The 12,500-nt window shown below is 43.8% G+C and overlaps 2 protein-coding genes across 3 annotated transcripts in view; both read right to left on the reverse strand.

Annotated features, from left to right (window-relative positions):
• Nucleotides 1–3,722, reverse strand: part of eno3 (enolase 3, (beta, muscle)) — a 10,497-nt gene extending 6,775 nt beyond the window's left edge. Inside the window, exons 1-5 of one of the 2 annotated variants that reach the window (XM_053481938.1) lie at nucleotides 3,630–3,703; nucleotides 3,112–3,188; nucleotides 2,593–2,678; nucleotides 2,349–2,444; nucleotides 2,140–2,198 (exon numbers count right to left, since the gene is read on the reverse strand). In XM_053481938.1, the coding sequence (XP_053337913.1) occupies nucleotides 2,140–2,198; nucleotides 2,349–2,444; nucleotides 2,593–2,677 (240 nt within the window). In that variant the 5' untranslated portion in view covers nucleotide 2,678; nucleotides 3,112–3,188; nucleotides 3,630–3,703. Of the gene's footprint in view, nucleotides 1–2,139; nucleotides 2,199–2,348; nucleotides 2,445–2,592; nucleotides 2,679–3,111; nucleotides 3,189–3,629 lie in introns of both variants that reach the window. The other variant, XM_053481937.1, reaches the window with a different exon arrangement.
• A 1,013-nt stretch (nucleotides 3,723–4,735) lies between these two features.
• pfn1 (profilin 1) lies at nucleotides 4,736–7,724 on the reverse strand. The gene is made up of 4 exons (XM_053481945.1): nucleotides 7,567–7,724; nucleotides 7,317–7,474; nucleotides 5,915–6,110; nucleotides 4,736–5,143 (listed from the first exon to the last, which is right to left on the reverse strand). Exons 2-4 carry the CDS (start codon nucleotides 7,446–7,448, stop codon nucleotides 5,046–5,048), a joined length of 426 nt encoding a protein of 141 aa, XP_053337920.1. The 5' UTR covers nucleotides 7,449–7,474; nucleotides 7,567–7,724; the 3' UTR covers nucleotides 4,736–5,045.
• Nucleotides 7,725–12,500: the final 4,776 nt, after the last annotated feature.

Consider the following 12,500-nt stretch of genomic DNA (forward strand, 5'->3'; position numbering starts at 1 on the left):
TAAAGATACCCGAAGTAAATACAAAATGAAGTTTTTAAATGGTGATTTTATTTATTAAGGGAAGAAAAATGGTCCAAACCTGCCTGGCCCTGTGTGAAAAAGTTATTGCCCCCCCCCAACAAAATGACTCCAAGAGCACAAGAACAACATCTAAAGACCAGGGGCCTCATGTACAAAGACTTGCGTTGAATTCATACTAAAACATTGCGTATGGACAAAGCTGTACATGTTCGTACGCAGTAAAAAAATCTGATGTATGAAACACTGCGTACGCGGAATCCCACGCATATTCTCTTTGTACATCCGAATTAATGTGAAATTGAGCGCACGTGCACAAGCGCAAAACCCCTCCCTGCCCCCTCCTCTGTATAAATATGGTAATGACTCCACTTTGGCAAAATCAAACGAAAAAGCAATGGCAAAAACAAGCAAGAAGAGAAACTTCACAGAATGTGAATTGGAGGTGCTCCTATCGGAGGTAGACCCGAGAAAAACTGTGTTATTGGCAAGTTTGTCCTCCGGAATTAATAACAAAAAAAAAAACTTGAGCAGGAATAATATCTTTAAATACATCACTCACCAAGAAGCCACCCATCGCGCACCCTGCCACCCTGGAGCCTCATCCCAACCAAGCTGTTTGTGAGGATGAATGAATCATGGCTTGTCCCAGGCCACCTTGCCACAATATTTGTTAGGCGCATTTGAGTATCACATATTATTTGCACATTTATTGATTGGAAATGTTTCCATATAATGTAAACCTTATATACCCGCTAGACATGCGGATGATCCCGTCCCATACAGCTGGCATTGCACGGCTCAAAGACGACTGGCTTAACCCCGAGCGGTCTACCAGTTCCCTTTGGAAAGAACCAGTTGCCAGGAAACCAAGCGTTGTCAGCACCTGTAAGGGAACGGGTAATGCGTGGCTCCTCGCTGTCTCTCTCTCCAAATTTGGACCCACGTCAGCACAGAGCTCCAAGAGGATAGCTCTTGGAAATCTGAAACGGCTAATAAGCCCGTCATCATCGTGGGCCAGAAAATCACTGTGATCCCTAAAACGCGTCCCTTCGGATTCGGCCATTGACAATGTCCTCTAATAAGGCCAACACTGCCATTGCCATAGACTAAGGGTTGTATACATTTGTAAATGCTTTTATATGTTCTAAATCACATAATTGGTAAAAAATATTTTGTCAATTAACCCATTTTATCAATTATAAATTGATAGCAATGTTTTTGCGATACTTTGTAGTGTGCAATTTAACATAATTGCCTCTAGGAGTCGCCAATGGAAATAGAACAAACACACAAGAAATACGCGTACACCAGACATGAAGTTGGCGTGGAAGAACGCACATTCTCACGTTAATTTCACTGTTACTGTAGTAAATCCGACCGTGAGCGTGAAAACTGGCGTAAGCAAAGTTTTTGTGCGTACGCAGCATTGATACATGAGGCCCCTGGTGGTCTTCCTCGTCTCAGTTACTGTCAATATTCATGATTCAACAATGCTATAATTGATGGAACCATGAATTCTGCCCTCTATCAGAAGATCCTGAAGGAGATCTAATGGATGTCCGGCCATTAGTTTGTGACCTCAAGCTCAAGCGCACTTGGATTCTGCAGCAGGACAATGATCCGAAACACACCGGCAAGTTCACCTCTGAATGGATCAAAAGAAACCAAATTAAGGTTTTGAAGTGGCCTAGTCAAAGTCTGGACTTAACACTGATTGAGATGATATGGCATGACCTTTAACAGGTTAAACCCTCCAGTGTGGATGAATAAAAACAATTCTGAAAAGAAGAGCGACTTTTATTGTGAAATCAAATCTTTGATTGCAGTTGTTGCAGCCAAGAGTGGCACAACCAGTTATTGGGTTTAGGGGGCAATTACTTAAAAAAAAAAATTATAAAAGGAATCATCATTTATAATCAGCATCTTGTATTTAATCAGGGTATCTTTGTGTGATAATAAAATTTGTTTGTTGATTTCAATCCTAGTATTTACACATTAGGTGTAACAAATATGCCACAAAGAATTTTTGGAAGGGGGCAAATACTTATTCACAGCATTGTATATATCATCATCATAATCACCAGCATACAATAACCTGTGAGTGTAGAGTGTGTTTACCTTCTCAATCAGTTTGGACCCGATCTCATTATTGACATGATCTACAGCCTTCTGAGTTCCTGATTCACACACACACACACACACACACACACACATTTGTAATGATGGTGATTAAGTAAGAAACAGAAGTGTATTTGGAATGTGTGTGTGTGTGTGTGTGTGGGTGCGTGCGCGCGTGTGTGTGTGTGTGTGTGTGTGTGTGTGTGTACCTTTGCCCAGATAACGGGTCTTGTCTCCATCTCGGAGCTCCAAAGCCTCATGAACACCAGTGGAGGCTCCGCTAGGAACAGCAGCTCTAAAGAGACCTAAGAGACACACACACACACACACACACACACACACACCATCATCATCATCATCATCATCCCCAGCACCTGTTCATCCACCTTAGCTGAGTAGGATCCACTTTCCGTTCAGTGTGTGTGTGTGTGTGTGTGTGTGTGTGTGTGAGACCTCTGGCTGTGTACACGTCGACCTCCACAGTCGGGTTTCCTCTGGAGTCGAGGATCTCACGAGCCTGAATCTTAGTGATGGACATCCTGCAGGTGGGGGGATGGGGGGGGCATTCAGAAACAAAAAGTATTTTGTTGACCCTTTCTATGTGTTTATGTACACACACACACACACACACACATACACACACACACACACACACACACACACACAGCTGTTCTTGTAGATACAGCTATCTAAAGAATCCTATTTATAGTGAGTGTGTATGTGCGAGTGAGGCCAGACACTGTCATTGTAGAGTGCTTTATTATCTCTGCCCTTTATACTCCATACATCTGTGTGTGTGTGTGTGTGTGTGTGTGTGTGTGTGTGTGTGTGCGCATTAGTCCACCCTCAGGATGAGCACAATGTAAATATAAAATATGATACATTTAAAAGCAAACATAGTCTCTCTGTCTCTCTCTCTCACACACACACACACACACACACACACACACACCCCTGCCATGAGTAACTGACCCTCACACTCCACTCAGGTGCGTCACTTAGCTGACCTGCCACTCCTCCACCTCAGCTGACCAATCGGGACTCGACACCTTATCATGAGCACAAAATACAAAAGTGTGTGTGTGTGTGTGTGCCCAGAGTCCAGTATGTGACGCAAAGTGAGTGTGTATTTGCCAAACTGGACTTTGCACACACACACACACACACACACAGTTGTTGTTTAAAGGCTCCACTAAACCCCTGCATGTTATAGTTATTAAAGTGATGATATAATAATAAAGGCGAGCAGACGGACACAGAGACGTCACTGGAACACACTCAGGAGCCGAGGAGGGTTATGGAAATCACACACATTTGCATCTTGCTCAGAAATACAGCTGACATGCTAATAACACATTGAGTGATTGGTCAGGAGGCTCATTTGCATATTAAACAACTTCATCAAATCACATTAATAATTAGAAATTACACACCATACAGTGCAGACCTGTCACACACACACACACATACAAATGATACAGTTGTGTTACCTGAGCGTGCTCGGTCTGTGTGTTCAGCAGTGTGTGTGCGTACGCGCGCGTGTGTGTGTGTGTGTGACTTGTAAAACAGCTGCACCATTTATAGTCTCCTGTTCCACAGCCCTATATGGCCTACAGGATAGGGAGCGTCTCAAAACTACACACACACTCATCACGCAGGAAAACACACACTGACTAATTTAATGCTGTGTTAAGGAACAAAGTGCACTGAGTGTAAATTTTAGACGTTCAGACTCAATAATGTTACAAAATGGTAATTGGAAGATGATCACATGATGAGCCTTTAAATATGTACAAATATGCAAATGATGTGTTTTGTCCAGCACTTCCATGAACAGTTGCAGGAGAGAGTGTGTGTGTGCTGTGTGTTATTCAGCATGTAGAGGGTTTGGGTTGCTAACAGGAAGTGAATAACTGACAGGAAGTGGGCGCAGCGCGTGCTGCCGAGCGCTTTTACTTCACTTGGCTTGGATTGTTGTGTGCACGCGCTTCTGCTTCTCTTCTGGTTTCTGAGTTTCTTATAAAGTTTCCCACACTCCGACTCCTCGACTTCCCGCCACAGGCCGAGCACCGACATCAGACACACATTATAACAAACACCACTCAAAAAAAAAAGAAAAGCATTTAGAGGATTAATAAACAAAAAACCATGCACACACTCATCACACTAAAAGCGTTTAATACACACCTCATGTGAATACGGACCGAGCGCTGTTCAGTGAATTAAAATTAATCACACTTCTGTTGAACTGCACAGTTTAAAACAAAAACTGCAACACTAAGCTATTACACTACTTTGATAAAACCTTGTAAAGTTTAAACCTTCTCAGTTTTTTTTTTACTTTAGCTAAAGTTGTGTAAAACACACACACTCCCTCACACACACACACGAAAGGTAAAGTTCACTTAAAGAACCAAAACACAGGACTTAAGGTTAAAAGGGCATTCATACACACAGTTTAGATTTAATTTTAAAAGGAATTTCACACACTTGACAAGTTCCAGCCATTTTATTTGGTGTGTTTGACCTTTAACCCCTCCCAGAAGTGACAACTTTAAATTTATAATGCACCAACAAAACACACAAACTCAGTGAGTGATCTCAGAATAAAGTTTACTAAGTTCTCTTGACAGGGCAAACATTTGAACGTTTGTTCGGTTCAGCATCAAAATAATAATAAACCAATAAACAGAATAATCTAATAAACAGATGCCCGAGACGAAGCTCCGCCCATTCCTCGATGAGTACCGTCAGTCAACCAATTAGGCTGACAGGATCCATCACTGCAGCTCCTGATTCACCGAAGAGAACACACTGGAGATGCTTGGATGTGTGTGTGTGTGTGTGTGTGTGTGTGTGTGTGTGTGTGTGTAAGAGAGAGAGAGAGAGGGGGGGAGGTGTGGGGTTCAGTAATTCATCTTTCGGAGGTAAGCGGTCATATCATAGACGGGACAGTTGACTTTTCCTCCGTGAGCATCTTTAATTCCTCTAGCCACGACCACGGCTGTGAGAGAGAGAGAGAGAGAGAGAGAGAGAATTAATCTCTAAACACTCATCATTAATAACGAGTCCAAACCAAAACAAACAGTACAGCTGTACAGCTTAAATGTTTATGTTCAGCATGTCTTTATCTACTTGTTTAAAACTTAATCTCAGCCAGTAGAGGCTCAACTCCCAACACTCTTGGGTTATTGATCAGAGCAAGACCATCAGCCCTCTCAACACCAGGGGGCACTGTATCACACCTGACCCTGAAATGATGAAGGCCTTGTATCTTCACTGGTTTGCCAGGAGCAAAAATCTTATTTTAAAGTCTGTTCTAACAACACAACCCCCAGTCATTTACTTCACATTCAAACTTTTAGCACAGACGTGTGGAAGAGGAAACACACAATCATGATCACGTGGTTGGTTTCGCTCAGATTAGGATGTGTTTCCTGTTAAAGTCTGGTTCCTCTGAAGGTTTCTTCCTCATGATGTCTCAGGAGGTTTTTCACCTCCAGCTTGTTCCTTACAGATCCAACACTCTACCAAGATCCCTGTAGAGCAGCACTGGGACACGATTCCGTGATTAAAGTGCTGGATAAAATAAAACTGAACCGAGTAAGACCCGGACTTTAGTCCCCATTACTTACTGTGCATCACTGAGCCCCTTACTGACGTCCCTATTACTCTAAAGCGCAAAGCCGAGAGCAGCAGAGAGTTCGGTTTAGGGGCACTTCATAGTACAGGGCCTTTGCTACATTCTAAAATAAAGTGTGTTTGTAAGACTTACCTTGTTGTGATTTGCCAACAGTGAAGGGAAAGGGATCAGGTTCTTTATCTGAGGTCTTCATTTTCAGGTCCATGGTGTTCTGTCCATCCACATGCAGGGCGTCTCTCAGCATTGTGCACTTACGGCCTGCTAAGGTCACTCCATTAGCAAATAAGCTGCTGTGGTCATTGGCTACGAGCACCTTTATCTCTGCTGCCTAGGGGTGGGGAGGAGCGAGAGAGAGAGAGAAAGAGAACAGGTTGTAGCATGTAGTTGGATTTTTGCAGAGTGCCTGCAAACCTCACACACACACGGGTACCTGCAACAACAAACATTCCTCTTGTAGAGTAGTTTCGTGCCTCATCATGTTTAGAACATTGCTTCATTTAAAACCCCACTAGCTTGTCTCCACACACACAGTCTCCAAAACAGAAAAAGGAAGAAAACCTTGCTCAAGGCAGAGCCAACATTACAACACAGTTTAATGAGGACTGAGCTCCAGTAACAGATGAACACAGTGCAACAAGGACTATAATAAAGTAGAAAAAAAGTGTGTGTGTGCATGTGCTAGAATAATGGATAGTACAGACATGTAGAGCCTTGAACAGAGGAACAAGTACAGACAATCTCTCTCTCTCACACACACACACACACACACACACACTCCCCCGCCCCCCAACATTACAACACACAATTCTGTGTAATTCTCTTATCTGATGCATGAGAAAAAACAAAGATCTGTGTGTGTGTGTATAATTGAGGTAAAGTGCATGTTCAAGTGCCTCTGAACAAGAGCTATGATAATAATAATAATAATAATAATAATAATAATAATAATTATAATAATAAAGGTAAGTCTCTATTTCCTGCACACACACCCCAAAATGAAACTAAATCAAAAACCTCTAAACTAAAACTAGGTAAACTTCTCTCCCTTACACACCCTTCCTAGTGTTCAGTTTTGTGCTCACACACACCCGGAAGTGGGTCGCACCCTCTCCCGCTCTGCTACACCACTTCCTGCTTTTTAATTCTCCTCTGACCAAATAAGGAGCGGTTTGGGCTGCAGAGACACCGCGCGCGCACTGAGCTGCTCAATTAGAGTGAAAACCCGCGTGATGAACTCCTGTGTGTCTCACACACACACACACACACACACAGAGTGTGTGGAAATTAAGATAATATTAAAACTCCCCCCAGACAGTTTATGATCAAAAGTAGAGCCTAGGCCACGCCCCTTTCTCCATCTGCCCCTCTCACGCGCTAATTAAAGAGTAATGATTAATAAACGGCAGAAACATCAGCGCGCGCCAGGTGTGTGTGTGTGTGTGTGTGTGTTTCGTCACGGGGTCCGCTTCACACTCGTCACAGTGAGAGGATCCAGTCGCGCGCGCATATTGTGTGTGTGTGTGTGTGTGTGTACCGTGATATCCTTGAGCCAGCCGTCCGGTTTGGCGGCCCAGCAGGACTCTTTTCCCGCCGCGTACCCGAAGATGGCGGCGTCGGCGACCCACTCGTTCTTCATGAGACTGTCGATGTAACCTTGCCAACTCATTTTGACTCTGCTGCGGATCTGGAACTCTGAGAGAGAGAGAGAGAGAGAGAGAGATAAAGTTAGAGAGAAGGAGGAAGTAGTTAATGATGGAGTGAGTGAGTGCGCGCGCTCTCCCTACCTGTGCGCGCGGGTCCTCGCGGTGACTTTACGCAAAGCTGCAGCGATGCAAAAGTGTGCACGAGGAAGTTGCGCGGGCCTTTATACTGCACGCCGAGTTCCGCGCGCACGCCCTGCCCTGCCTCGGGGGGTCACTTCCGCACTCTCTCTCACACACACACACACACACACACACACATGAGACGTCTGTCTCTCCGCCGTTGTGATCAAATTCAAGAGAGAAAAGTTCATCCTGAATCATTTGTTTCTCCCGCGGTTTTGTTCTAAGCGCGCGCACACACACACGTCCGCACTAAACACTCATTAGTTGTGATGTTTCTCACAGTTTATCGAGTCTCCATTTCATGATCATATGTTAATCCACTCACTCAGGTGAACTCAGTAACTCCTCCATCTGTGTGTGTGTGTGTGTGTGTGTGTGTTACTAACTCCATCTGTACATCTCCATCCTCACAGAAACTCACCCTGTAACCTCTCTAACCAGGAAAGTGTTTTTCTCTGTGGAGTTTATTTCAGTGTAAATTATTTACATTACATACAATATTTTTAAGTTGATTTATTTATTTTTAATTACTCCATCACTCATAGTGCAATAAATCAGTAAATATAAGTTGTGTGTGTATTCTGAGTTTCCCTCTTTAGTGTGAGTATTGAATGGTTAATGTATGTCCGGTGGGTGTTTGTGGTGTTATTTACTCCACAGTATGAGTTTAAACACTAAAGCAGATGTTCCGTCCAGACGTTCATCCTGCTTTACTGCGACCTCAGGCTCAAACAAAACACTGAACACACACTGACACTACAGTACGTTTTTTTTTTCTATATTTGCCTCTTATCTTATACTTTATATTCTTTATTTGAAAACTCTATCCTTGCTTTTTAGGTCATTAGTAGTCGTGAAGGCATTTCACTTCATATCATGCTGTGTATGACTGTCCATGTGACAAATCAAATTTAAACTGATAGGATATAACTCCCAAACTCTCTACTCTGTCCCTCTTATTCCTGGCTGAGGATTTCACCCCTGCACACTTCCACTATACACTGCCACTACACACTATTCCTTTTATAGTGGAATAAATTCCTTTATTCCATTTTTTTGTGTTTTTTAATGTAAAAAGACTATGACCCTCTTTGTGTGTGTGTGAGATAGAGAGAGGGGGGATGATTTCTCCTTCTGTATCAGCTTCCTAAGCTGCAGAAGCTGAGCTAAGCTCTAACCCAGAGTGCACTGTGGCTTGGAGTCACGGCTTCAGCGTGAGCCTGCTGAGAGTTAAACTCAAATTTCTTTTTTTTTTTTTTTACTTATTCATGAAATTTCCAGAGACAGATTCACTACTGGCTTCCTGTGAAGAAAGCACATGTTCACAAATTGTATTTGAATATACATGCAGCGCACACACACACACACACACACACACACACACAAAACACAGGTTTCTTTGTGAGCATGCTTAAATTATTTTCACTTAAACACTCACCAGTGTGAACAGAGCTTCATAAAATCCGGCTCCAGCACTCAAGCTTCTCGATAACAGCTGAATAAAAAAAAAAAACCCTGATGTATAAAGAAAACAACAAAGAGAGAGAGAGAAAGTCTTCTGATTCTGATTCTTATATAAATCTGTTAATGGAATGAACTGGAGCTCAGAGGCTCATGAGGTTCATACGAGGTCACCAGAAACACACAAGTCCTTTTAACTTTCTGACCCGTAGCCCTAATTTCACTTTACCTGTAGCATTGCACTAAATAGTAATTCTTTACCAGTCTCTCTCTCTCTCTCTCTCTCCTTCTCTCTCTCTCTCATTGACCTTGGCTGAACATTTTAAGATGTCACTGTATCAGCAATTATTCGGTTTATTTTGTTAAACAAGATGATTTTATGATGTGTGTGTGTTATGAGTCTCGTCTCTCTGTGTGAGCTGCTGTTATAGAAACATCAACACACAGGAGCGAGAGCATTAATGTGAACCTTTTATTAATGTTATGGCTGGAACTACAGTCTGATCTCCAATCAGATCCCCAGCTGACTGTGGTGTAATTAACTGCATGTGTGTAAAGTCATCCACATGAAAACACATTCTGTTTACCTATGACACACTGGCTCAGAAATTAATATCATAAGTGTGTGTGTGTGTGTGAATGTGATAATAAAAAAATCATGAACAAGTTACACACAATAACGGTGTGTGTTCAAGGATTACTGCAGGATTACAGCAATACTTCTCGAAGTGATAATATAGTTACATTCATAATAGAGAGACAGACACAGACACACAGACAGGAAAGCAGACACGTATGTGTACAGACGGACAGACAGAAATGCAGTTTAGGTTCCTGTTTTCTCTTTATGTAAATGAGTTAGAATATTTAATTAGATTCAATCACTGAAAATAAACATCAGGAAAGAAATGTAAAATATAACTGTTTAAAAATTACTCATCGAAAGAAAACTATAGACAGAGAGAGAGAGAGACATAGAGACAGAGAGCGTTCTGCGAGTCTCAACCACAGCATCCTGTTTGCCGATGTAAAGTGTGTAAGCAGACAGGAAATGAAGTTGACGTTGGGCGTTTACCACACACACACACACACACACACACACAAAAGAGAGTGTGAATGTTAGAGTGTGAAAGACTACAATCAGACAAACACTCTCTGGCCTGTTAATGTAAATCTTTTAGTTCAGATCAGTGAGTCTGATTGGACAGAAGACATGTAGTGGAGGACAGCAGGCCAGTTTCGGTCTGACCAATCAGAGTGTGCGTTGCAGTGCCACTAAACCGACCAATCAGCTGCTGCCATGTGAGAACAAGAACAGGAAGAGGAAGTGTGTGTTTTTGGACTATGTTAGCACTTTTAGGAATAGAATGTTCTATAAAAATGTACTAACATCTCTGTCTCTCTCTCTCTCACACACACACACACACACACACAGTGATGTGATCTTTAAGTTAGCCTCTTTGTCAGTGTTGACATGTTCAAACAAGCCATCCAAATACTTCAGCTACCAAAGAGAGAGAGAGAGAGAGAGAGAGAGAGTAAAAGACAGACATGTTGAGATTTCACCATTTTCCCCCTCAAACAGTCCATCTGTCCATGTGATCTGTTCTCAGCCAATCATGGCTCACTTCTCTGTGTGTGTGTGACGTGTGTGAGGTGAAATTCCAGTGTTACATGTGAACACTTGTTGCTTAGTAATAAGGAGAGAATTCATGCCTCCAGGACACACACACAGACACACACACACAGACACACAGAGAGGACGGGAGTCCCGTCTCCATCCCTGTGTTAAAGGCCACAGTTTTAAAGGGCTTGTAAAGGAAACAGAAACAAACATCATGTCCTCGCCGTCCCTGTTCTGATCTACTACTGGACTAAACTAATACAGATTATTAACATCCTCACATTTATTGACGCTGTTGGTCTTTCGGCTGCTCCCTGCAGGGGGTCGCCACAGCGGAATACCCGGTCCGCACTACAGCTTGGCACAGGTTTTATGCCGGATGCCCTTCCTGACACAACCCTCCCATTTTATCCGGGCTTGGGACCGGCACTGCGTCCAGTGGCTGGGGGTTTGGGACACTGGCTGGGAATCGAACCCGTGCCGTCCGCGTGGCAGAAACATCTACCACTGAGCCACCATTATATTAATTATACTAATGTATACTGATGGTCTCATGGTTAGTGGTGTCCTCCCATCATAACCTTAATCACCTACTGATCCTCATCCTGATCCTGAAGTATACACCTGTGTTCCTCATCATGTGTGTAATAGTTCATGTACCATACTCAGGTGAGGTGAATACCTGAGGAGAAATAGAAAAACAAAGCCCGGCCCAATCTACAACCCCCCCCCCCCCCGCCCCCGGGACCAAGGCTGTTTTTGGTCCCCGTGTCCATCTCTGTTTTCACGGTTAAAGAAAGAACCAATGTGTTCCTCAAAGATGGTCCAGTGATGAGTGGAGTGTTTGTGTGTAGAGGCGTTGTTTGTTCATCACGGCTTTCAGAAGGGAACAGCAGCTTCCTCTCATTGTTTCTGTGGAGGTAAAAGTGCACAAGAGTTCTGCGCAGAGAAGATCTAAAGAGAAGTAAAGATGCGTGCATTCAAACTTTTACATTGTCAGAACATCTCCACATGGTGCCATCGCAGATCAGGAGAACATCTCCACAGTCTGATGCAGCAGCTGGATACGCCGATGTTTTCTTTTACAAAGCCTGATCCTGGAAGGGGTGAAAAGCATCAGGTCTACAAACTATCCCACTTATCACACTGCTGTGTGTGTGTGTGTGTGTGTGTGTGTTGGCGTTACACGATAAACATGAACCTTCATCTGCATTATGTTGTGCTAAGAAGATGTGGAGATGAGTTTCAGTCTCTCCAAGTCTCTGAGACTCTGCATGTGTGTGCTCAGAGTGTGTGTGCATGATAAAGCAAATAGTGATTGATGCAGCAGACACACCCACACCTGCAGACACACACAAATCCATTACACACACTGTGTTCACGTGACATGATGTGAGGTCTGTAAACGTCCCCGAGTCAAAAGACGGGCCCTCAGAGGAGCGCTGCAGTTACGCCCAGCTCAGAACCGACTCGACTTCACCTCGCTCTGCCTCAGTACCGACCCGACTTCACCTCGCTCTGCCTCAGTACCGACCCGACTTCACCTCGCTCTGCCTCAGTACCGACCCGACTTCACCTCGCTCTGCCTCAGTACCGACCCGACTTCACCTCGCTCTGCCTCAGTACCGATCCGACTTCACCTCGCTCTGCCTCAGTACCGACCCGACTTCACCTCGCTCTGCCTCAGTACCGCCCCGACTTCACCTCGCTCTGCCTCAGTACAGCTCCGACTTCACCTCGCTCTGCCTCAGTACCGACCCGACTTCACCTCGCTCTGCCTCAGTACCGATCCGACTTCACCTCGCTC

This window comes from Clarias gariepinus, chromosome 22 (genome assembly GCF_024256425.1).
Source record: "Clarias gariepinus isolate MV-2021 ecotype Netherlands chromosome 22, CGAR_prim_01v2, whole genome shotgun sequence".
Classification (NCBI taxonomy): Eukaryota; Metazoa; Chordata; class Actinopteri; order Siluriformes; family Clariidae; genus Clarias; species Clarias gariepinus.